Source organism: Thamnophis elegans, chromosome Z (assembly GCF_009769535.1).
Source record: "Thamnophis elegans isolate rThaEle1 chromosome Z, rThaEle1.pri, whole genome shotgun sequence".
NCBI classification, from domain to species: Eukaryota; Metazoa; Chordata; class Lepidosauria; order Squamata; family Colubridae; genus Thamnophis; species Thamnophis elegans.
This window is the reverse complement of record NC_045558.1, coordinates 3,042,365-3,068,388: the sequence shown is the minus strand read 5'-3', so window position 1 is coordinate 3,068,388 and position 26,024 is coordinate 3,042,365. Positions and strand designations below refer to the sequence as shown.

The 26,024-nt window shown below is 48.3% G+C and overlaps 1 protein-coding gene across 1 annotated transcript in view; it reads left to right on the top strand.

The window, feature by feature from the left end:
- NBEAL2 (neurobeachin like 2) overlaps nt 1-26,024 on the top strand; it is a gene marked incomplete at its 5' end in the record, with an annotated part of 107,129 nt that overhangs the window by 36,639 nt on the left and 44,466 nt on the right. Inside the window, 12 exon segments of the mRNA XM_032234884.1 lie at nt 308-467; nt 768-870; nt 967-1,120; nt 3,013-3,171; nt 4,429-4,588; nt 6,886-6,971; nt 9,844-10,560; nt 11,557-11,735; nt 14,935-15,094; nt 18,788-18,925; nt 22,084-22,389; nt 24,066-24,215. Of these exon segments, the coding sequence (XP_032090775.1) occupies nt 308-467; nt 768-870; nt 967-1,120; nt 3,013-3,171; nt 4,429-4,588; nt 6,886-6,971; nt 9,844-10,560; nt 11,557-11,735; nt 14,935-15,094; nt 18,788-18,925; nt 22,084-22,389; nt 24,066-24,215 (2,472 nt within the window).

The window sequence follows — 26,024 nt, the reverse complement described above, 5'->3', positions numbered from 1 at the left end:
ACCCCTGAACTAACCCCTTTGTGAAGGTTGAAGAGTCTCTTGACTCCTGATCGAACAGGACACCTTGTCCTCTCCCAGAATGATGTGCGGGGCCCCAATTCCTCTTCAACTTCAGCGGGAATAATGGGTGTTGTAATCCTGAGCATCAGTTCCTTGGTGTGAAATCACACAGGGTTGGGTTTGGAAGAGCAGAAGGAATTTAGGTGGATGATGGGAAGAAGCCACTGGAACTTTGCTCTTGGACAGGGTTCATGGTCAGATATGGAGGACACAATCTTCATGTAGATCTTCTTTCCACATTCGGCAGGTCCCCAGCCAGATGATGGACATGAACGTCCTCATGGCCTCCCAGATTCTGATGGAGACGGTAGCCTCAGAAGGACACAACCTCTTGCTTCATCTCCTCTACCAAGCCCTCCTCTTTGACTTCCGCATCTGGACCAACAGCGACTTTGCCGTCCGGCTGGGTAAGGACAAGATGGTCTAGATGGAAAGACCCATCATCCTTGGAGAGGAGTTGGGTCCTTCAAGATAATGAGAAGACCCTTTTCTTTACCTGTGGAGCATCACAGAGTCTTTCCATGGGTTGAAATTCTTCTGAAGGGTCAATGACGTCTTTTCTTTGGTCAAGTTGCCCCATTTCCATGATATCTCAAGCGAGATGTAGGTGAAAACCCATGACACTATATGGAGGACCCCTGCCTTGAGAATAGGATGGGCAGGTATGGGCTACCTTCTTTCTCACCTTGCCTCTCTCGGTTTGGTAGGACACATCCAATATCTGTCCAACATAATTAAGGATCACAAACAAAGGATACGGAAGAAATATGGAGTACAGTACATCCTAGACGCCATCCGGACCTATTATGGGTGAGTGGACAAGGTGTCTTCTTCTCTAACAGGTCCCTTTGCTCCTTTTCCTCCTTCCTCCATTATAACCCTTTTCCGGCTTCTCCTCCTCCTCAGAACCTACAAGGAGAAGCCCATTGCCACCGATGACCTCCGGACAGTGCAAACGTCCCTCTTCAGCCTGATCAAGGACTTCTTCTGCAGGAACATCTCCAGCGATGAGATGCAAAGCACCATGAACTATCTGGCAGCCGTAAATGATGAGAACCAGGTGGGTTGGGCACTGAACTGAGAACTTGCAGAACTGGGCTGGAGAAATAAAGACAGATGGATGGATAGACGGGTGGATGGGCGGGCAGGCGGGCGGATGGATGGATGGGTGGATGGAAAGGTGAGTTGGTGGGTGGAAAGATGGATGAGTAAATAGATAAATGGATAGATGGGTGGGCGGATGGATGGATGGATGGATGGATGGATGGACAGACGAATGGATGAGTAGGTGAGTGGGATGGATGGTTGGGTGGGTGAGTGGGTGAATTGATTGTTGGGTGGGTGGAAAATGGATGAGTAAATAGATGAATGGATAGATGGGTGGATGGATGGATGGATGGATGGATGGATGGATGGATGGATGGGTGGATGGATGGGTGGATGGATGGATGGATGGACGGACGGACGGACAGATGGATGAGTAGGTGAGTGGGATGGATGGTTGGGTGGGTGAGTGAGTGGGTGAATTGATTGTTGGGTGGGTGGAAAGATGGATGAGTAAATAGATGAATGGATAAATGGGTGGGCGGATGGATGGATGGATGGATGGATGGATGGATAGATGGATGGATGGATAGATGGATGGATGGATGGACAGACAGATGGATGAGTAGGTGAGTGGGATGGATGGTTGGGTGAGTGAGTGGGTGAGTGAATTGATTGTTGGGTGGGTGGAAAGATGGATGAGTAAATGGATGAATGGATAGATGGATGGATGGATGGATAGATGGATGGATGGATGGACAGACGGATGGATGAGTAGGTAAGTGGGATGGATGGTTGGGTGAGTGAGTGGGTGAGTGAATTGATTGTTGGGTGGGTGGAAAGATGGATGAGTAAATGGATGAATGGATAGATGGGTGGATGGATGGATGGATGGATGGATGGATGGATGGACAGACGGATGGATGAGTAGGTAAGTGGGATGGATGGTTGGGTGGGTGAGTGGATGAATTGATTGTTGGATGGGTGGAAAGATGGATGAGTAAATGGATGGGTGGATGGAAAGGTGGGTGGGTGGGTGGAAAGATGGATGAGTAAATAGATGAATGGTTAGATGGGTGGGTGGGTGGGTGGGTGGGTGGGTGGGTGGGTGGATGGATGGATGGATGGATGGATGGATGGATGGACGGACAGATGGATGGATGAGTAGGTGAGTGGGATGGATGGTTGGGTGGGTGAGTGGGTGAATTGATTGTTGGGTGGGTGGAAAGATGGATGAGTAAATGGATAGATGGACAGACAGACAGGTGTGTGGGTGGGTGGGTGGAAAGATGGATGGATGGATGGATGGATGGATGGATGGATGGATGGATGGATGGATGGACGGACGGACGGACAAGTGGCTGGCTGGGTGGAAACATGGATGGGTAATGGATGAATGGATGGGTGGGTGGATGCATAGATGGATGGGCAGATGGATGGGTAGATAGATGGAGGGGTGAATTGGTGGGTGGATGGATGGATGGCCCTCTCTCTCATTCTCAGACAAGTAAGCCTGTTTATTCAACCTGCCCTCTTCCAGATGTGTTGCACCTCATCCCCCAGAATCCCCCTCTTGCAGAGCCAAAGACTAGGAATGTTGGGAGTGGAGGTCAACCATAATTTAGAAAGTTCTCTGTGGAAGGGGGATTTTCCTGAAGTATGAATTCTTGAATTGGGCTGCTGGTTTTCAGGAGAGGTCAAATTACAGATTACAGATCTACCACAAACCAATATCAGCTGATAAACTATGGGCAACATCTAGCAAGGTTTAACATGATGTTCCCAAGAGCTTCACCTTGAACAAACCTAGACACTGTTGCCTTGAGATTCTGAGCTCAAAAGGTTCAGAAGGAAAGTCCACCTGGACTTGATATAACAGCAGCTTGTACCTTCTGGTGAATCTCGCAGGTGTGTGGGATACTGGAAGTGATCCAGAGCCTGCAGAAGAGTTCCCCGTACCAGGACCATCTCTTCGCTTTCCTGTTTGAGCCAGGCAACGTGGAGGTCTTCTTCTCCCTACTCACTCAACGGAAGTTTTCAGATGAAGTCAGGGAGAGAATCTTCAAGGTAGGAACTCATCTCCATGAGCTTTTTGGCTCTGCTACTAGTGATGGAGACAGGTCCGGTCCACTGGATCTTCTCAATCGGCGGAGACTTGAAGCCACTCATACACTTCAAGGTTGTGGTTGTGTGTGGAGCTTCCAGGTAGGCGCAGGGGTGTGAGATAACCATAAAACCAGCTGTGTTGTGCAGAAGGGTGTGATTTTTTTTCTGATCTGAACCAGAATAACACAGTGACTGAGTTATAAGGGACCTTGGAGGTCTTCTAGTTCAATCCCCTGCTCGAGCATATCTCCTTGGGGTTCTTCTACAGAGATGGGAACGAGGTTGGATCCAACTGGATCTTCTCAGGTGGCCACGGAGAGTTGAAACCTCTCATACACTTCAAGGTTGTGGTGGTGTGTGGATCTCCTGTGTAGGCAGGGGGTTGAAAAAAATCCCACAGTCCCAGTTGTGTTGTGAAGAAGTCTCTTGATCTTCAGGAATATCTCCAAACTCTACAGAAAGTTATTCATCTTCTGCTAAAAATAGCTTCATTGGGCTTCCTTCCTAAGAGAGGAAGTCCTCAACTTACAACCATTCACTTATGACCATTTGAAGTCACAATGGCACCGAAAAAAGCAACATATGACCATTTTTCACACAATCCCATGGTCACATGATCAAAATTCGGATGCTTGGCAACGGGTTCATACTTAAGGCAAGGGGCACATGGTCTCTTTTTGCGACCTTCGGATGAGCGAAGTCAATCGGGGAAGCCAGATTCACTTAACAACCATGTGATTAACCCGAGAACGACAGTGATTCACTTAGCAACTGTGGCAAGAAACCTCATAAAATGGGCCAAGGCTCCTTTCACATCTGTCTCGCTTAGCAACAGAAACTTGGGGCTCAACTGTGGTTGTACGTTGGGGACTAGGTCATGGGTGTTGCGATTCATCCTGTGGAGAGCATTACAACAATTATCCCACGTTGCCCTCCAGTTTCAATAGCAATAGCAATAGCAGTTAGACTTATATACCGCTTCATAGGGCTTTCAGCCCTCTCTAAGCGGTTTACAGAGTCAGCATATCGCCCCCCACAGTCTGGGTCCTCATTTCACCCACCTCGGAAGGATGGAAGGCTGAGTCAACCTTGAGCTGGTGAGATTTGAACAGCCGAACTGCAGGTAACAGTCAGCTGAAGTGGCCTGCAGTACGGCACCCTAACCACTGCGCCACCTCGGCTCAAACCACGCTGTTATTTTCGTTTGTTTTTGCACAGATCTTGTACAAGTTGCTGAAGTACGAGAAGATCCATGAGCGATATAAGCATCGTTTGAAGCTGAAGGACATCGGCTACCATGGCTTCATCTCGTACCTGAACGACATCCCGGTTTCCGTACTGTTCTTCCGGTGCCTTCTGGAACAAGTCCTCGGAGCAGGTACCTCCCCAGGGGATTCTCCTAGTTTCTCTGATGGCTTCTGTGTCTGGAAACTTCAGTAGAGCTTCTGGGGATCCAACATGAGAAGTCCCATGTCCATCAAAACACCACTGTTCATTGTACCCTGACTGCTCATCCTGCCCACTTAATTATGAACATCAAGGATCATTCTTGGTCCACGTTTTGGAGCCGAATAGCTTTCTCCTAACTTGCTGGTCAGTTTCAGATGAGTTTTTGGAGCATGGATCTAGAAAGAAAGTTGGCAGGGCCTTGATTGAGTTCTAGAAATGCTTTGTAGTAGTAGCTAACTGAAGATAGTTGAAAAGTTGCACGTTCTTTATACTTTCCTGAAGTACAGAGTACTTTAAGTAATATGTTTTGAGAAGATAGTGGTCGTCGGAATGGGTGACCCTTTGCATCTCTGGAGAAGAGTTGAACCAGAAGGAAAAACATCTGACGCCCACAGCTGAAAATGTCTGTAGAGACCACCTACAGCAGAAATCCATCAACACAAGTGTGATAGCTACACACTCAACCAAATCCGGCAAATACTGGTACACCCCCATACTGGCATACCGGTGCCTCCTGGGAGCCCCAGGTACTGTTCTAGTACGGTGCTCCGGAGGGCCCATCTGCCTGCCCGCCTGTCCTTCTTACCTGTATTTGAGCTGATGGGAGCTTATATGCACGCACATGGAGCGTACGGCGCCTGCGCGACACTCCACCGAGCAGCTGGAGCGTCACAGAGTGTTGTGGGCGGTAAGTGGTGGACGCCCGGCCCCATTGCACTATACCAGTTGCAAGGGATCCGGAACGCACCACTGGGCTGGCCCCCACCCCGCTGGAATGGGGTGGAAATGGAGATTGTACAGTTGGGAACGGGGATTTTGCAGTATTCTTCTCCTGCCACGCCCACCCAAGCCACGCCCACAGAACTGATAGTAAAAAAAAACTGAATCCCACCACTGGACTGTGTAGGTCCGTGATGGGGCGCCTATGGCACCCCCGCCGTTGTCCCAGCCAGCTCAGTTGGGCGTGTGTGTGCCTCCCACTGACCAGCTGGTCTTCGGGTCTCTGCCGCGCATGAGTAGGGGGCAGGGCACATCCAGGGGACATGCATGCGCGCAGGGGGGGGGCGTTGCATGCATGGGAGATGCTTGCATTGTATTAGAGGAGTTTGCGTGCTTGTGCCCCCGGCACCACATTTTGGGCCTGGAAGTCCTCCTGCCCCAACCTGGAAGCTAAAGCAGGGTGTGGGGGGGCGCATGCACGGGGGGCGCTCGCATTGCATTTTGAGGGTGCAAAGGTGCGCTTTGGACATTCAGCTCCAAAAAGATTAGTTGTCACTGGTGTAGGTTCCCACCATATGCTAGCCTACACCGAACATCTTCCTGGTCCAAGCATGGGTTGGGAGCCGAACCAGTAGCTTAGCGTCTTGCAGTGATTCTCAATTTGGCGACTTGAAGATGGGTGGACTTCAATTCCCAGAATTCCCCAACCAGCCCTGCAATGTGAAAAAAACTCTAGCTGAGAAGTCAAATCCAAGATAACGGAGGGCTCCCAAGAATTTTAACAAGGTTTAGAATGGAGAAGGTCTTTTACAAACACTTCAACCAGTGGTGAAATTCAATTTCTTTTACTACTGGTTCTGTGGACGTGGTTTGGTGGGCGTGGCAGGGGGAAGGATACTGCAAAATCCCCATTCCCTTCCCACTCCTGGGGCCAGCCAGAAGTGGTATTCTCTGATTTACTCAAAATTTTCACTACTGGTTCTCCAGAACCTGTCAGAGAACTTGCTGAATTTTACCCCTGATTTCAACATTTGAGATCTTCTGGACAGTGAGGTTTGACTTCCCGGTGAGTCATGCTTATTTTTAAGAGGGTCTGTAAATTAGTGTTTCTCGACCTTTGCCATTGAAGATGGGTGGACTTCATGCTACCTGGGGGATTCTGGGAGTTGAAGCCCACCCACCTTCAAGTGGTCGAGGCTGGAATAAAACACTGATATATTGTACTCATCAAAGACTAAACTCTGTGGGTTTGCGTTTGGTTAACCAGAGCTTAGATACTTTATAAACCAACTGCTTCACGTCTGCCCCTGTGGGTTGATGAATTTGCAAGAAACTACCTGAACGTGACTGTTATGGGTAGGGTAACATCAACTTGAGAATTTTTGAGTCCATTGTAGTCATTCTAACTGCTCTTTGCATTTATGATAACGCATCAAGCGTTTCGTGCTTTAACTTACTTTTGACATAAGTGAGAAGCCATTTTGGTCTTTGTTCTCTTGTTCTCAGATTCCCCAAATTACAAGGATTTGATGGCGGTCATTTACCTCTCCCACCGGGCAGATCTGACGGTCAGACTGGACATCTGCAGGAAGGTATGTAGAACTTGGAAACCCCTTGGTCCAAGGAGCGCGAAAAAGGAAGTTGTTTTGAGAAGTCCTTGTGGTGCTCTCTGAGCTTGGTGGTTTCCTTGCAGGCATTTCATGACCCAACTAGGGAACATCATCAGTGCTAGAAGGAAAGAAGGAAGGAAGGAAGGAAGGAAGGAAGGAAGGAAGGAAGGAAGGAAGGAAGGAAGGAGGGAAGGAAGGAGGGAAGGAAGGAGGGAAGGAAGGAGGGAAGAAAGGAAGGACTGTGGGGTCTTTGGTGCTCTCTGAGCTTGGTGATTTTCTTGCAGACCTTTCATAACCCAACTAAGGAACATCATCAGTGCTAGAAGGAAAGAAGAAGGAAGGAAGGAAGGAGGGAAGGAGGGAGGGAGGGAGGGAGGGAGGGAAGAAAGGAAGGACTGTGGGGTCTTCGGTGTTCTCTGAGCTTGGTGGTTTCCTTGCAGGCATTTCATGACCCAACTAGGGAACATCATCAGTGCTAGAAGGAAGGAAGGAAAGAAGGAAAGAAGGAAGGAAGGAAGGAAGGAAGAGGGAGGGAGGGAAGAAAGGAAGGAGTGTGGGGGGTCCTTGATGCTCTCTGAGCTTGGTGGCTTTCTTGCAGACCTTTCATGACCCAACTAGGGAACATCATCAGGGCTAGTTTGCATATAAACAGAGAGTAAACCCCACACTCCTTCTAGCACTGATGATGTTCCCTAGTTGGGTCATGAAATGCCTGCAAGGAAACAACTAAGCTCAGAGGGCACCAAGGACCCCACAGTCCTCCTCCTCTTCCTCCTCCTCTTCCCTGCAAACCCCACTGATTTGCATTGATGCCACCCAGTTGGATCATGAAATGTCTGCATGAAAACCAGCAAGCTTTATGGATTAGATTAACAGAGTTGGAAGGGACCTTGTAGGACATCTAGTCCAGCCCGCTGTCCAAGCAGGAGACCCTACACTATTTCTGACCAATGGCAGTCCAATCTCTTCTTTAAAGTTTCCAGTGATAAAGCTCTCACAGCTTTCGAAGGCAACTCATGTTCCATTGGTTGATCTTTCTCATTGTCAGAAAGTTTATCCTTATTTCTAGGTTGAACATCTCCAGTTTCCACCCATTGTTCCTTCTCTGGCCTTTGGTTGCCTTGGAAAATAGTTTGACCCCCCCCCTTCCTCTCTATGGCAGCCCCTCAAATATTGGAAGACTGCTATCCTGTCTCCCCTGGTCCTTCTCTTCCCTAGACCAGCCATGCCCAGTTCCTGCAACCGTTCTTCGTATGTTTGAGCCTTCAGTCTGTTAAGCTCAAAGATCATCAAGAACTTCACAGTTCCCTCCCCTCCTCCTCCTAGTAGTTGAATTAGCTTAGATCCCCTGCAAAAACATAAGGTGTACGTTCCAGCCTCCCCTGAATGCATTTAGCCTTGTCTGATTGCTCCGAGGCAAAAACCGGGCCTCGGAGCAATCAGATTCCAGTACGATAGGCAGAAAACTGGGTTTGCGGGGAACACCATCCCAGAAATACACCATTTGAGAGTTGAAAAGAGGGAACCCCCAACAATAGGAAAGGAAAGGGAGAGAGGAGGAGGAGGAGAAGAAAGGAAAGGGGAGGGAAGAAAGGAAGAGGAAAGGGAGAAGAAGGACGGAAGGGGTAGAAAGAGAAGGAGAAGAGGGCAGGAGGGGGAAGAGGAAGAGAGGAGATGGGGAGAGACAAGGGAAGAAGGAAAGGGAAAGGAGAGGAGGAAGGAAAGGAAGAAGTAAAGAAGGGAGGGAGGGAGAAAAGAAAGGAAAAATAAGAGTGGTGATAACATAAGATACCGTATTTTTCGGAGCATAAGATGCACTCCCCCCCACAAAAAAAGAGGGTGAAAATCTAGGTGCTCCTTATACACTGAATACAGCATTTTGGCCTACTGAATCCCCGCACCTTTTGCAAAAATGGACAGTGCAGAGGGTTTGGGAGGCCTGCAGAGTGCAAAACCCTTTTTTTTTAAAAAAAAAAATTACCTCTTCAAAATCTTGGTGCGTCTTATACTCCGGTGCGTCTTATAGTCCGAAAAATACGGTAGGTGTATGGGACGGTAAGCAGAGCAACCCAGAATGTATATTTTAACCTTTTATATGGAAAAAATAAACGTGCAAAAGTGATCAATATAAATAAGAACAATAATTTTGTGGATGTATTCCTGTAACTGTACGTAAGAGAATTAAAATAAAATAAAAACTTTATTTAAAAAAAAAATAGGCAGAAAACAATGAGGTTGAATTGAATTGAATTGAATTTTATTATTTGTATGCCGCCCTTCCCCGGGAGGACTCAGGGCGGCGAACAATTCAAAAGGGGAAAAAAGGGGAACATAAAACGAAATACAGATAATTAAAATAAGCAAGAGGCACACAACCATACAAGTCGAGAGGGGAGGGGAACTCATCACCCCCAGGCCTGCCGGCAAAGCGAGGTTTTGACGGCTTTTCGGAAGGCCTGGAGAGAGGTGAGGGTCCGAATCCCTGCGGAGAGTTCGTTCCAGAGGTCCGGAGCTGCCACAGAGAAGGCCCTCCCCTGGGTAGTAGCCAGATGGCATTGGCTAGTAGATGGAACCCGGAGGAGGCCAACCCTGTGAGATCTAATGGGTCTGTGGGAGGTAATTGGCAGGTTCCCTCCCCCTCCTCCTCCTAGTGATGAATTGGCTTAGATTCCCTGCAAAAAACATAAGGTGTAAGTTCCAGCCTCCCCTGAATGCCTTTAAGCCTTCTCTGGTCGTTCCCATGAAAACATTGGGTGGATTCCTGTACAACAGGCAGAAAACAATGAAATAGGCAGCTTGGCCTTTAGGCAGGTGGATGTGGTTCTTCATGCATTGCCTTCCTCTCCCTCTGCAGCTCTTCCACCTAATTTACTCACAGCACGACATGGTGAAGCACCTGGCCAAGCTAGCGGGCTGGCAGGATACCCTGACCAAGCTGTACGTCAAGGAATCGTACGAGTCTCGCCAACACAGCCTGTCCAGCTCGGCCAACGGGGTGGACTTCTTGAAGCTCTCAGAGCAGCCAAGCATGGAGAGAGGGAAAGAGCTGGTGGGCTCCACTAGCCCCTTGGCCTCCGAGCTGCCGGATTTGGATGTCTTCCTCCCGCTGGGCTACGAAGCGTCCGACCACGAGCTCTCCGAAGGGCTATCGGACCTCTCCATGTCCCCCACCAACCAGAAGTACAAGATCTTCCAGTCCTACGCCTTCAAGTCCTTCGACTCGTTAGAGCTGGCCAGTCATTCCTCCTCTTCCAATATCATGGACCTCCCCGGGCAGGGAGAGGTCCACCCGGGAGGCCCAGTTGACCGCGTCTACTACCCGCTCTCGCCTTTCTCCAATTCCCCCTTCGAGCTCGGATTGGATTTGGGCAGCAGTAGCTCGGCGGCCACCTTGGAAAGCGGCAACCAGACGCCCCTCAGCCTTCCCGGGACGCCGTCTCCCCTGGAAAACTTCAAGCCCTTCCCGGGTTCCAGAGCTCGCAAGAGTTCCAGCTTGTCCAACGTTCTGGACGAGACGAGCTACCAAGAAACGCTGCCGAGCGACAGTATCTCCAACACGAGCAACCCCCAGGTGAGTTTCTTTCTTGGATGCTTTCACTTTCGGCAGATGGTCTGAGTGTTGACCCAGGAGTTTGTGGATTTCCCCTGCCTCTTTTGCCAGGGCACGGTCCTCGTTTTTAAGAAGGCAGTCCTCGACTTGCAGCAGTTCACTTAGTGACAATGGCGCTGGAAGGAGGGGCTTAGGACCGGTTTCCACACGATCCTTGCAGCGTTCCCGCAGTCGCATGGTCAAAATTCAAACGGTTCGCAACTGACTCGTAGTTACGATGGTTGCCACGTCCCATAGTTCGGGGGGTCTCCAACCTTGGCCCCTTTAAGACTTGCGAGCTTTGTTGGCTGAGGGATTCTGGGAGTTGAAGCCCACGCATCTTAAAGGGCCCACGGTTGGAGACCCCTGCCACAGACCACATTTTTCCAACCTTCTGAAGTCAACGGGGAAGCCAGATTTCACTTAATAACGGTGTTACCGTGATCCACATAACAGCCCCTGGCGAGAAAGTCCGTAAAATGTCACAAAACTCACCCTAACCAATGTCTCACTTAGCAGCAGGCATTTTGGGCACAATTGTAGTCGCACGACCATCCGTGTTTTCTGCCGCAACAGTATTTTAAGTGTGTAAAAAAAATCGTTCCTATGTCACTCTTTTCCCAGTGTCGTTGTAGACTTCAAACGGTCACTAAATGAACTGTTGTACGTTCGAGGACTATCTGTACTCTGTGGTAAGATGGGCAGCTAATAAATCAGGTAGGCAGGTAGGTAAGCTAGGTAAGCCAGGTAGGTAGGTAGATGATTAGAGATAGATAGATAGATAGATAGATAGATAGATAGATAGATAGATAGATAGATAGATGATAGACAGACGAGAGAAAGATGCAGGGAAGTTAGAGTTGGGGGACACCTTCTCGTCTGCATGAGACAGGTAGAAACAACCTTTGTCCCTCCACCTGTCCTGGAGCAGTTTTGTGCACTGCAATCCCGCCATCTCATTCCTTCCCGCCCCCCTAGCAAACCCCGGAGGAAGAACTGTGCAACTTGCTGACCAACATCATCTTCTCGGTCACCTGGCGGGGCGTGGAGGGCTGGGACGACGTGGCGTGGAAAGAGCGAGGACAGGTCTTCTCCGCCCTCACCAAGCTGGACTCGGCCTGTGAGCTGGTCCGCCCTCCTGACGAGATCAAGCGCAGGTAAGGGGAGGGGGGCCACGGCGCAGAGTTGTCAATGGAAGTCCCCCCCCTCGCGAGGGTCTCTAGTAGTCCGATACACTCTGCTCTCTGAGGTTAAATGATTTCCTTGCAGACATTTCATAACCCACGGAGGTAACAATTTCAGTGCTAGAAGGGAGTAAGGCTGCAGAGAGTAGAGGAAAGGAAAGGAAGAAGGGAGGAAAAAAGGAAGGGAAAGGGAAGGGACAAAAAGGAGGAACGAAGGCAGGAAGGGAGGAAGGAAAGGGTGGAAGGAAAGGAAAGGAAAGGAAAGGAAGGAAGGAAGGAAGGAAGGAAGGAAGGAAGGAAGGATGATTGCAGAGAGGAATAGGGAAGGAAGGAATGAAAAGAGGAAGGAAAGGGTGGAAGGAAAGGAAATGAGGAAGGAAGGAAGGTTGCAGAGAGGAAGAGGGAAGGAAGGAAGGAAAATTGCAGAAAGGAGGAGGAAAGGAAGGAAAGGAAGGGTGGAAGAAAAGGGTGGAAGGAAGGAAAGGAAGAAGGAAAGAATGTTACAGAGGAGGAGGAAAGGAAGGAAGGAAGGAAGGAAGGAAAGAAGGTTGCAGACAGGAGAAAAAGGAAAGGAAGGAAGGAAAGAAACAGGAAGGAAAGGGTGGAAATAAAGGAAAGGAGGAAGGAAGGTTGCAGAGAGGAACAAGGAAGGAAGGAAAGAAGATTGCAGAAAGGAGGAGGAGGGAGGGAAGGAAGGAAGGAAGGAAGGAAGGAAGGAAGGAAGGAAGGAAGGAAGGAAGGAAGGAAGGAGAGAGAAAGAGTATGGGGGGAAGGAAAGAACTTCTCCCACCATGGTGGAGAGTTGCCAATGGAAGCCATTAAATAAAGCTTTTCATGTCAGCTGGTGGGGCATCTGTGCTGAGGAGAAGACCTTCCCTGAGGACTTCCTACCTGTGGGCTCCTTGGTGCTTTCTGAGACTGGCAGTTTCCTTGCAGACGTTTCATTACCAAACTATATAACAATATCATTGCTAATAAAAGAGAATAGGTTTTGTGGAGAGGAGGAGGATTGCGGAGTCTTAAGTTTTCTTTTAGCTTCATTGTTTCCTTGCAAACATTTTGTAAGCCAACTAGATAGCATCATCAGGGCTGGAAGAAATAGTGTTCAAACAGAGAGCAAACCCTCTCCCTTCTAGCCCTGATGGTGTTCCCTAGTTGGGTCATGAAACGTCTGCAAGAAAACCACCAAGCTCAGAGAGCTCCAAGTGCTGATAGTAAAAAAATGCTACTGGTTCGCCGAAACTGGTAGTAAAAAAATGCTACTTGTTCGCCCAAACTGGTAGTAAAAAATGCTACTGGTTCGCCCAAACTGGTAGTTAAAAAATGCTACTGGTTCGCCCAAACTGGTAGTAAAAATGCTACTGGTTCACCCAAACTGGTAGTAAAAAATGCTACTGGTTCGCCCAAACTGGTAGTAAAAAAATGCTACTGGTTCACCCGAATTGGTAGTAAAAAATGCTACTGGTTCGCCCAAATGGGTAGTAAAATATGCTACTGGTTCACCCAAACTGGTAGTAAAAAATGCTACTGGTTCGGCTGAACTGGTAGTAAAAAATGCTACTGGTTCGCCCAAACCAGTAGTAAAGATACTATGAACTGATAGTAAAAATACTCCTGGTTTAGGCAAGCTAATAGTAAAAAATACTACTGGTTTGCCCGAACTGATAGTAAAAATGCTACTGGTTCGCCCAAACTGGTAGTTAAAAAATGCTACTGGTTCGCCCAAACTGGTAGTAAAAATGCTACTGGTTCACCCGAACCGGTAGTAAAAAATGCTACTGGTTCACCCAAATGGGTAATAAAAAATGCTACTGGTTCGCCCAAACTGGTAGTAAAAAATGCTACTGGTTTGCCCAAACTGGTAGTAAAAATGCTACTGGTTCACCCGAACTGGTAGTAAAAAATGCTACTGGTTCGGCCGAACTGGTAGTAAAAAATGCTACTGGTTCGGCTGAACTGGTAGTAAAAAATGCTACTGGTTCACCCAACTGATAGTAAAATATGCTACTGGTTTAGGCAAGCTAATAGTAAAAAATACTAAAGGTTTGCCCGAACTGATAGTAAAAATACTACTGGTTCACCCGAACTGGTAGTAAAAAATGCTACTGGTTTACCCAAACCGGTAGTAAAAATACTATTGGTTTGCCCGAACTGATAGTAAAAAATACTACTGGTTCGCCTGAACTGATAGTAAAAATACTACTGGTTCGCCTGAACTGATAGTAAAAAATACTACTTGGTTTGGGCGAACTGGTAGTTCCGACAATCAACAGTGCAACAGTGAGCTGTGCCCCACAATTTATATTCACTAGGAAGCAGGAAATCCCGTTTTCTAGCGGATCTAAATCACGCAGCACAGGTGTTCCCCCCCCACCCCCCCTGTCCTTCGCTGTTCTACTTACCTTTGCGGACTCAGAAAAGGCTTCTTAATCCCTCCTTTTTCAGCGCTGCAAGGTAGCGCTCGCGGTGCGCCTGCGCGCGAAGCGAACCGGTGGCAGACTTCAGAGCATTTCACCCCCTGGATCAATGACCTTAGAGAAGACCAGGAGGTTGATGGAGATAGCCAAGAGCTCATTTCTGGGGTGTGTGAGGCTGACCGTGTGTGTGTGTGTGTGTGTGTGTGTGTGTGTGTGTTTGATGGCTTCATTTTCCGTGGCACGACAAAACCGCGCTCGACTAAGCCGCGCCCGATTAAACCGCGTCGCTGATGTCATCAGCAGGGCGACAACAGCGAGCGCGGAGAAAGAAGGGCGCTTTAAATAGCGCTTTGAAAGCAAGCCGATTCAAGTTAAGGTAAGGGTTAGGTTTAGGGTTAGGTTTAGGGGGGGTTAGGTTTAGGTTTAGGGGTTAATTTTAGGTTTAGCGTTTACAGCGTGCTTTTTTCTCCGCGCTGTTGTCGCGCTGTGATAACGTCAGCTACGCGGTTTCGTCGAGCGCCCTTTAGTCGAACGCTGTTTTGTGGAGGAACCTCATTTTCACACATGAACATCTCACTTTGGCTGTATTTTAAGACATAAGATGTTTATAGAATGTAAACGGAAGGGGAAAGTTGTCCCTTCCGACTGTCTCTTCTCTCGATATCGATTGACACATCCTGCTCCCCTCTCCCCCACCCCTCTCATTGCTTCCCCCCACCCCCTTTTCCCTTCCCCCCCCCGCACCCCCTCCACAGCCTTCTGGAGATGATGATGGAATCGGCCTTGACGGACCTGAAGGAGGCCACTCCATCTCTGCTGCCCAGCCTCATACAGAACGCCCTGAAGCTTCTCCATCTCCTCCAGGACTTCTTGTTTTCAGAAGGTCACAACAACCAGGTCCTCTGGAGCGAGAAGGTAGGTGGTTGAGAGCAGAGCATGGTGTCCCTCGGTTTGAGGGATTGTGCTAAGGCTGAGAAGTGGTTTGCTGCCAGACGTTTCATGGCCCAACTAGGTAACATCATCCATGCTTAAAGGGGAGAAGGGGTTTGTAGACAGGAAAAGGAAGAAAGGGGGATGGTGGAGGAGGGGGAGCTTGGTTGTTTTCTTTCTTCCTTCCTTCCTTCTTTCCTTCCTTCCTTCCGTCCGTCCTTCCTTCCGTCCTTCCTTCCTTCCTTCCTTCCTTCCGTCCTTCCTTCCTTCCTTCCTTCCTTCCTTCCTTCCTTCCTTCCTTCCTTCCTTCCTTCCTTCCTTCCTTCCTTCCTTCATTATTCATTCATTCATTCATTCATTTTACAAACACATCGATGTGTGAACAGTGTGGAACCTGGATTCTAATACAAATAAAACTTAACAAAATTAATCATGATTATTACATTCTTTTCTTTTTTGGGAAAAAAAGAACTTTTTTGAGAATTTGAAACATTAAAAACTGTAAACCCTTTCAAAAAATAGTTTCGTATAAGTCACATTCCCTTTTTGACAGTACTAACGGAACCATTTGTTATTCAAATACATTTTTATACATTCCTAATTATTCCTAGATCCATACATCTATGTTTCTAACCTCTACATTTCATGTTCCTCTTATTCATCCATTGATACCAGTTTTTCCCAAACTGTATAATATTCTGAGTCTTCCTTGTCACTTAACTTCAAGCTGAGTTTATCCATTTCTGCACAATCAAGAATCTTTTGGATTATCAAACAGTCTGTCAGCAGGGTATCAGTTTTCCAATTGTGCGAGCACTATTCTTGCTGGTGTAATTATGTGCGAAATTTAATATTTTATCTCTTTCATCGAACTTGCATACTCTCTAATAATAATAATACATAATTATATTGTTGCAATCTGTCATTATTCAATTATTCCACGTTTTCTCTTGCTATTGCTCTTATTTTATTATATAAAGATCTATACAATAACGTTGCCCCTTTCTCTTATTTCTATCTCTTATTCTACCTTTTAGCTATGTCGTTCTTTCTTTCTATCCTGCCTAACTTCCAGTCATGTCACTTGCCTAAAAAAAGTAAAGAGAGAGAGAAAAATAAAAGCAAACCAGAACAATAACATTAAAAAAAATAATCTATCCATCGTCTCTTGTCCACTTCAATACTTTAATTGCTATGCTTTTTTTTTACTTGCCTCCCATATTCCTCTCTTGAATTTTTGTTCCTGTCTGCATCTACTTTTTGGCTATTCAGTTTAGCTATTTCTCCCATCTCTACCCTCTTTCATTACCCAACTAGATAACATCATTAGTTACCTGTTTTCTTATTGTCTCTTTTCAATGGTGTGTATTGTACATATGTTTATTTGCAATCATAGATTTTGGCAAAATTGAATGGTGTGTAAATCTGGTTTATCACTATTGCTTCCATTTTTAAAAAAAAATACAAAGAATGGAAACTTAAAAAGAACACATCCTCTCTAGATAAGCAGGGATTGGCACCAGACAAATAACAATACCCTGCAAAAAAAAAACCCCAATACCCTGGTCAAGGAATTATCGGGGAGAAAAGAGCCGAGGTGGCGCAGTGGTTAGGGTGGAGTACTGCAGGCCACTTCAGCTGACTGTTATCTGCAGTTCAGCGGTTCTAATCTCACCGGCTCAAGGTTGACTCAGCCTTCCATCCTTCCGAGGTGGGTGAAATGAGGACCCGGATTGTTGTTGGGGGCAATATGCTGACTCTGTAAACCGCTTAGAGAGGGCTGAAAGCCCTATGAAGCGGTATATAAGTCTAACTGCTATTGCTATCGGGGAGAAAACCCCTCCCCCCCAATGCTGGCAGGGCAAGGGACTCATAAATAAACAGGGAGCAAATTCCACACTATCCTTGAACTACAAATATTCTATTCAATCGGAAAGAAAAGTAATTTCGAACACTCAACAGATGGGGAAGATGGTCACGGGCATAGCAAAGTAGCCCGTCTTGCAAACATTCCAGGAAAAAGAGATTTAAAAGCTTTAAAGAGATCTTGCTTTAACAAACCCCTGTCAGGGTCCCAAAGGGCATCCAAAAATAAATCAGAGCCCGAGGCAAAGGATTCGTCGAAGTTCCAATTTATGAAGAGAGCCACGCTGATGTATCTGAGAAAATCCGAATCTGAAAGCTTCCCGGTTTCCCCCACCCAGTTGAAAGTTCAAGATCTTGCCCCCACACCCACAAGTCCCATCCCATGGTCCAATCTCCCACTGCCATGCTGGCAGCTTCCACCCATCCAGTTCCGGCCAGGTGCAGAGACAAAGGATGACCTTGGTTTTCTAGAAAGAATGTTGTTATGACTACATATCATCTAACTCCATACAATCCCCCCTCCCTTTTTCCCACAATAGAAAGATGCAGAATAGAAAAATAGAAAGTGTGGCAGGCCAAAGATCCAAAAAAAAAAGATGTCTTCAGGCCTGACGCCCCCTAATTAAAGGGAAATGGAGGGTATCTACCCCCTTCCTCAAAATTGTGGCTAGTAATTTCTAATTCTTAGCATTCAACTACAGATAGTCCTTGATTTACAACTGTTCATTTAGTCATCATTCAAAGTTACAGTGACATTGAAAAAAAAGGGCCATTTTTCGCATTTATCCATCACAGTATATCTGTGGTCACGTGATCAAAATTTGGACGCTTTGCAACTGGCTCATGTTTATGACGATTTCGGTGTTCTGGGATCGCGTGATCCCCTTTTGTGACATTCTGACAAGCAAACTCAATGTAAAAGCCAGATTCAATTAATAACCATGTTACTAAATGCAGGGATTCGTTTCACAAGTGTGACAAGAAAGGTCGCAAAATGGGGCAAAGCTCACTTAACTGTCTCGCTTAGCAACAGAAAGGTTGGGCTCCATTGGGGTCATAGCTCGAGGACTACCTGTAATTAAAGTGTGTGTGATTCGTGCATCATGGATTCTGCAGGTGAGGTTCAGGAGGTCGACCTTAAAATCCCAGAGAGAGGGAAACCCACCATGAGAAAGGGGGGAGAAAGAAGAGAGAGAGAGAGAGAGAGAGAGAGAGGAAGAGAGAGGAAGAGAGAGGAAGAGAGACTGGATGCAGAACATAGACTGAAGTCCCTTGTGTCAGTTTTTATGACAATTCATGACGGGAAGAGACATAGCAACAAGGTCAGCCAATGAAGAGACATGGCAACTTGGCCAGCCAATGAAGGCTGTTTGGATACTGTAACAGTATTTGCCGTATGAGCAACAAGGAGACAGCAAGGAGCCTGGGCGTGGCTTAGCTTCTATACTAAAGCTCTGAGTCTGTGCTGAGCTCTAAACTCGTCTGCTGCTCTGAACTGAAACTGAAACTGTTCTCTGCCTGTGTGTTGCTTGTATTTGCTACGACGTTGGAAAACCTGCCCTTTTGGAGTTGTATATTTACTTCATGTGTCATATTATCTATATAAAGAAGTTAATGAATCCTGCTGAATCAGTTTACCTGTGTGTGCTTTTTGGATGCGATTGCTGCAACAAACTCTTGACACCTTGCATTGTCTAAATTGATGTGGCTCTCCTGTCCAAAAAGAGAAACGTGGATTGTGCATGAGACGGTAGAGACAGAACAAGGGCTCTTTCCTTTGACTTACTGATCTTCTCATCTTTGAACCCCTAGATTTACGAGGGTGCCAACAGCCTCCTGGACAAGCTGGGGGTATGGTACCACGTGGCCAACGGCACTTCGGACTTGAAGGAGATGGCTCAAATTGGCCTGCGGGTACTGATCGGATACATCATGTTGGAAGACGTGCAGGTAAGTTCCCAAACTTCTATGTGGGTCTATTTCCACATATAGATAATCCCTAGTTTGTCTTCCCACATCGATTATTCGGGTCAGCTCTTAATGACCGCACAGATACATCATTTCCAGGATGATCTGACGCCCACCCGACTCAACCGTGGTTCCCCTCATTCGGTCTTTGAGTCACTGCAGTCCACGGATCCATAACACATGTGAGGGAACATTTTAGGGTTAGCAGCACGGGTGGGTTCCAGCCACCATTGCTACCGGTTCGGCACTCGAAAAACATGCGTGCGCGTGTGTGTGTGCATTTGCACTTAAAACAATGTGCACATGTGCACAACATTTAAAAAGGAATAAAAATTATATTTTTTTCAATGAAGATTGTTCCGCGCATGTGCAGAACGGAAAATAAAGATGGCGCCACCGAGGATAGAAGTGGTACGGTCGCGTGTCCGCTACAGCTACTACCTATTCAGCCGAAGCGGACCGTATAGGTTGGAACCCACCTCTGGTTAGCGGTTCCTCCGGATTAACGGACATCTGCAGACATCTGTTTTGGAGTCAGAAAATAAAGCAGGGCTGCCAGGAGTTCTGCATAGACTTGCATGCATAGAATTCAAACTAGCTACTTTATTGTTTTCAGCCTACAGTACAGGAATCTTCCCAGCTGGCTATTTTTGCTTGGGAACGACCGGGCTGGATAAGGCTGGCAGGGATTTAGGACAGGGATCTCCAAACTTGGCAACTTTAAGAATTATCGACTCCCAGAATTCCACAGCTGAAATCCCTGCAAGGCTTATCAAGCCCTGATTTGGATTCAGGGGTGTCAAAACACAAGGCTTGAGGGCTGCGTGTGGTCAGATGCGGCCTGGAAAATGTAAGGGACTGGTTTGCATCGCTTCGGCCCAGTCTACCCATTGCAAAGAGGAAATATGCCAGCAGTTTGGGAAGTGGAGTCAAGCTGGCCACACCCACCCAGTCAGCCATGACCAGCCCCCCAAGGTCAATTACAGCCCTGATGCGACTCTGAATGAGATCGAGCTTGACACCCCTGATTTAGAGGATTTGACCTTGTCCTCTTATGGTTATGCAATGAGTCTAAGCCAGAGATGACTAACCTTTTTGTCGCCAAGTGCTGAAAGCACGTGTGTATGCACAACCCCTTGCACACTCTTCCAGCCCCTCTGCCTCTTCCCTCCTCCTGGATTCACTCAGACATTTTTAAAAGAGTGGAAGAGTGTGTGTGTGTGTGTGCACAGGCTGTGAGTTTTAAAAACGTCTGAGTGAATCCAGGAAAAGGGAAGAGGCAGAGGGGCTGGAAGTGTGTGTTCCTATAGCATTTTCCAACCCCTCTGCCTCTTCCCTCTTCCTGGATTCACTCAGATGTTTTTAAAAGAGTGGAAGAATGCGTTCGTGTGCACAGGCTGTGAGTTTTCAAAACATCTGAGTGAATCCAGGAAGAGGGAAGAGGCAGAGGGGCTGGAAGTGTGTGTTCCTATAGCATTTTCCAGCCCCTCTGCCTCTTCCCTCTTCCCCAACATCCTCCCCCACAACCCCACCCCAGCCACTCACCAGTTCTTTCTTCTTCTGGTTCTTCTTCTGAGAACTTTTCAGCAGCAAGGTGCGGATGGGCGGGGCGAGTGAAAGAGCGAAAGAGGGAAGGGAGCATTCCAGTACGGGGCCTCTTGACCAACGGGTACGGGAAAGCACGCCAAATTTCACCACCCGGCACAGCCGTACCGATCCATGCCGATTGAAACCCACCCCTGCTGTGCATGCCCCAGCTCCTGTGCATGTGACCCACCCCTGCGCATGCATGCGCGGCTCCCACGTGCACCTCGTACACCACACACGCACGGCAGGGACCTGAAAACCAGGTGGGTGGTGGGAAGCGTGAATGCATGCCTGGTGGAACTAAGCTGGGCTGGCGGCTTATGTGCCTGCAGAAAGGGCTCTGTGTGCCACCTGTGGCCGGTGAGCCATGGGTTTGCCATCATGGGTGTAAGCTAATTCCCTGCTTGACCCTTCCTCTTGACTGCCCGTGTTGCTCAGGAGCAAATGCAGAGCCTTCGCCAACTCCAAAGCATGCCCTGATGCCCAAAATCGTGCTAGATTCGATAGCTCCGAATTGCTTGCAGATCCCCAATCCCAGCTACGTGTAGGTCTAGCTGGATGTGGCTCCGGAGAGTCCTCTTCTGCCTCCTTTCTGGCTCTTATACTTTCTACAATGCAGGGACAGATTCCGCCTTCTGTTCTTTGGTCTAGATCTGTGAGGGCGAACCTGTGGCACACAGGCCACAGGTGGCATATGGCACCATTTCTGAGGGCACACAAGGCGTTGCCCTGTCGGTTCGTCTGATTTTTTTCGGCCTTGGTTTTTGGCTGTTTTTCGCTTTCCGGAGGCTTCATGGAAACCTCTAGAAGCTTCCATAGGGCAAAAAAAGGCCCAACGGACAACCTGGAAGTCTGATCCCGAACTTCCGGTTTCCGTGTTGGGCTGTTTTTCGCCCTCCCCCGGCTCCAACAAAGCCTCTGGAGCCTGGGGAGGGTGAAAAACGGACGTATTGGCACCACCGGAAGTCGGGAAACGGGCCGTTTCTGGCCTCTGGAGGGCCTTGGGGGCGCAGGAGAGGCAGTTTTTATTCCTCAGGCTCCAAGAAAGCCGTATGTGCAGGGCAGTGGGGGGGGTGTGTCATGTGAACATGCACAGGGGGGGGTCATTAAATTACGGGGGTATCCACGTGAGCGCATGCAATGGCGTGCGCTTGTGCTTTTGGCAGCCAAGGTGAAAAGGGATCGGCACCACTGGTCTATGCGTGACCCCGACAAATGTGCGCTCGACTAAAGCGCACCAACTAAACCACGTCGCAAAAAACCGCAGCGTCATCAACGTGCCCACAACAGTGCACCGACAACAACGCGCCGACAGAAGCGCGATTTAAGTTAAAGTAAGGGTTAGGTTTAGGGTTAGGTTCAGGGTTAGGTTTAGGATTAGGTTTACAGCGCGCTTCTGTTGGCGCGCTGTTGTCGGCGCGGTTCATCGCTCATTCGTCGGTGCGGTTTAGAACTCGTGGTTTTGTCACCGCGGTTTAGTCGGCGCGCTTTTGTCGGTGAACCGCTCTATGTTCTGCTTCCTCATCCCTTGTCTCCTCCCTTTCTCCTTCCAGTTGCAGTCCTTGGCCTACGTCAAGCTTCATGGCCTTCTCCAGACGGCTTCAGCCCCCAGGAAAGAACAAGCCTGTTATCTCCTGGGAAAACTGGAGACCCCACTCAGGGCTTCCCTCCACACCAAGTCAGAGACCTTCTCCTGGCTGGTGCCCATCATCCGGACGTTGATGGACCAGTGTTACGACGCTTTGCAGCTGCAGCACTTCCTCCCGTCTCTGCCCCCCACCAACGGCAGCCCCACCTTCTACGAGGACTTCCAGATCTTCTGCACCCACCAGGAGTGGCTCACCTTCATTGAGAAGCACGTGAGTCTACCTGCCCGAGATCCTAAGCAACATTTTTTGGGGGGAATAACAGCGCCAGAAGGGACCTTGGGGGGGGGGTGTCTTCTACTCCAGAGGTCCCAACCCCCAAAGCGTGCATGTGTGTATGTGTGTGTGTGTGTGCATCCCCACTTGCAGAAACCCTAGGCAGGTGTGGGCAAGCATGCGCCATTTGTGCAAGCAATGGTGCACACCAGAGGTGGGTTCCTATCAGTTCGCACCTATTCGGTAGAACCGGTTCATTCAAATCTACCGAACCGTTTAGAAGAGGTTCCACCAGTGGACCCGGAAAGCAGGCCACACCTACAGAAGAGGTTCCAAAGTTTTTTGAAACCCACCACTGCCCCCCACCCACCCACACACACAGAGACAGACAGACTGACACAGAGAGAGAGAGAAAGAGAAAGAAAGGAAGAAATAAAGAAAAAAAGAAAAAAGAAAGAAAAAGAGTGAGAGAGAGATGAAAAAAAGAAAAAAGGAACAGAGAGACAAAAGGAAGGAAAGAGAGAGAGAGAGAGAGAAGGAAGGAAGGAAGGAAAGAAAGAAAGAAAGAAAGGAAGGAAGGAAGAAAGGAAGAAAGAAAGAAAGGAAGGAAAAAACACACATGGCCGGCAAGCCACTCCCACAAAGGAGGCCACACCCACAGAGTAGGTTCCAAAATTTTTTGAAACCCACCACTAGTGCACATGCCCATCATTTGTGTTAATGGGGCTGCACGTGTCTGCACGCACTTTCCTGCTGCTCGCACAGACACACACACGCTCCTTCAAAGCGAAAGAGATTGGGGGAGTCTCTTGTAATCCAACCGCCTGCTCACACAGGAGACCCTTACAGAATAACAGTGTTGGAAGGGACCTCGGAGGTCTTCTAATCCACCACCCTGTTCAAGCAGGGACCCTTGCCCTCCCCGTTCCTCTCTTCAAACTTCGCCCTCTTCCTCCCTTCCAGCACTGATGACATTCCCTAGTTGGGTCATGAAATGCCTGCAAGAAAATCACCCAGCTCAGAGAGCACCACCCCGCTAGTCCTTCCTCCTCTTCCTCTTCACAAACCCCCCACTTCCTTCTAGCCCTGATGAGGTTCCCTAGCTGGGACGTGAAATGTCTGCAAGAAAATCCCCCAGCTCAGGGAGCACCAAGGAGCCCACAGCCACCATCCCCCTCGTGATCCGACAAATGCGCGGCGTCATCAACGTGCCGACAACAGCACGCCGACAGAAACGCGATTTAAGTTAAGGGTTAGGGTCAGGGTTAGGTTTAGAGCGCGCGTCTGTCGGCGCGCTGTTGTCGGCGCGCTTCAGCACTCATTTGTCGGTGCGGTTTAGAACTCGCGGTTTTGTCACCACGGTTTAGTCGGGCGCCCTTTTGCCGGTGCACCCATCTCCCTCCCTTTCTTCTCCCTCCTCTCTGTGGGGACCTGTGTTTCCAAAATACCTGGAGGACGCCTGGTTCTGCCTCCTGTCCCGCACTCTAGGACAATCAATCAAACCTGTGTACCTCCTTCCGTGTACGGGCGTCTCTCAAATGATGATCATTCATTTAGCAACCTTTGGGTGACCTCCAGGATTTTCCGTTTCCAACACTTTTAAGTTTTGCCCGCTTTTTCGTGTCCTCTCGCTGTCCTGCTTAGTAACTTTCCCGGCTGTGTCTCCCACGCAGGTGCAACCCACCATGGCCCAGTTTGAAATGGACACCTTTGCCAAGAGCCACGACCACATGTCCAACTTCTGGAACTCCTGCTATGACGCCTTGTTGAGCAGCAATCAGAGGAAGGAGAAGGAGAAAGCCGAGAGCCGGAGGAAGTTCCAGGTAGGTGGGCAGGCAGGTGAGCAGGTGGATGCAATAGCAATAGCAGTTAGACTTATATACCGCTTCATAGGGCTTTCAGCCCTCTCTAAGCGGTTTACAGAGAGTCAGCATATAACGCCCCCCAACAACAATCCGGGTCCTCATTTTACCCACCTCGGAAGGATGGAAGGCTGAGTCAACCCTGAGCCGGTGAGATTTGAACAGCCGAACTGCTGATCTAGCAGTCAGCCTGCAGTGCTGCATTTAACCACTGCGCCACCTCGGATGGTTAGACAGGTAGGGGTGTCATAGGGATGGATGGGTTGTGAGGAGGGCAGGTGCAGAGGAAGTGAACAGATAGGTGTTTGTGGCCAGGTGTGTAGGGCAATGGGTGATTAGACTGGCAGGGATGTAGCAAGGGGCAGGTGGGTTGTTATGTGGGTGCTTGGAGGAAGGTGCGTAGGTAGGTGGGCAGGTGGGTGGGTGTATAAGTAGATGGATAGTTTTCTGACACACACACCCCCTCGTCCTACACCAAAGCACGACGAGACAAAGATACTTCAAGGATTTATTAACACACAGACCAGGCCTTGGCAGCAATCCAACACAAACAAGACATTGGCAGCAATCCAGCACAGACTAACCTTGGCAGCAATCCAGCCTGCCAAGCTAGCCACGAGAGTTCTCCAGCTCTATTGAATACATTGACTCCTGCAAAGGGGCGTGTGGACAATCATTCCTTTTATAGTCTTGAGAGGAGCCTAATTACCACCAGCTGAGTGCAATTATCTCCTGTAACTGCGTAACTGTTCCTTGCGCCTATTAGCTCTCTGTTGCTGGGCATCCAGGAACAACTCCCTTGTCTCCTCCCCACTGGTCCAAGGCTCAGGCACCTCCTGGTGGCCAACCAGCCTCTCTGCGCCCTGCTCGGAGTCGGAACCCTGTCCAGGGTCCTCCACATCCTCCAGAGCCGACTCATAGGGCCCCTCGCTGTCGGAGTCTGGCGGCAGCTCCAACGGCTCCTGCTGGGCCACAACAGATAGGTGGGTAGTTAAGCAAGCAGGTATATAAATACACAATCAGGTAGGCATTAGATGGTCAAGTATGTAGGTAGTAGGTGGGCAGATGGATAGGCAGGTGGGCAATTGGATGGCTAGGCAGACAGGTGTGTAATTAGGTGGAAAGCTGGGTAGTGCAGTAAGCAAGTGTGTGTGTAGGTACATGGTCAGGGGAATGATTAGATGGGCAGGTGTAGGTTGGTGGACAGGTAAGTGATTAGGAGGACAGGTATGTAGGTAGTAGATAGGTATGTAGGTAGGTGGCTGGTTAGACAGACACGTTTAAAAAAAACACCATGTTTTTTTTAATAAAAGTTTTTATTATTATTTTTTTAATGCAAATAACATATTTATGAACAAAGTGTTGCCTACATCCTCTTTTGCACATAATCCATTTTACACCATAATTCCATCTCCAATTTCATCTCCGTTATTCTCGTTCCATATTTTCCATCTTAAAACTTATTTTCTTCTTACTGCATGAACAATATCACTAATTGCCCCTATACCAAATTGTCATTTCACGGTTCCCCTTTTCATCTATTCCACCCCTAATGAAACCATCTAGTTATTTTATTTTTTATTTCCTTTTTCTTCTATTCTTGTTCTTCAATTAAGCCCTCCTCTAGCGTACAGGTATAGTATGGAAGTAGGTGGATAGGTAGGCCCAGGTGTTAGACAAATCTGGATTCTTCCATGGATTTTACCGGTTTGAAATCAGCTGGGAAGATCCCAGATAGTGATTACTTGACCCCCAGGACATTGTAACCTT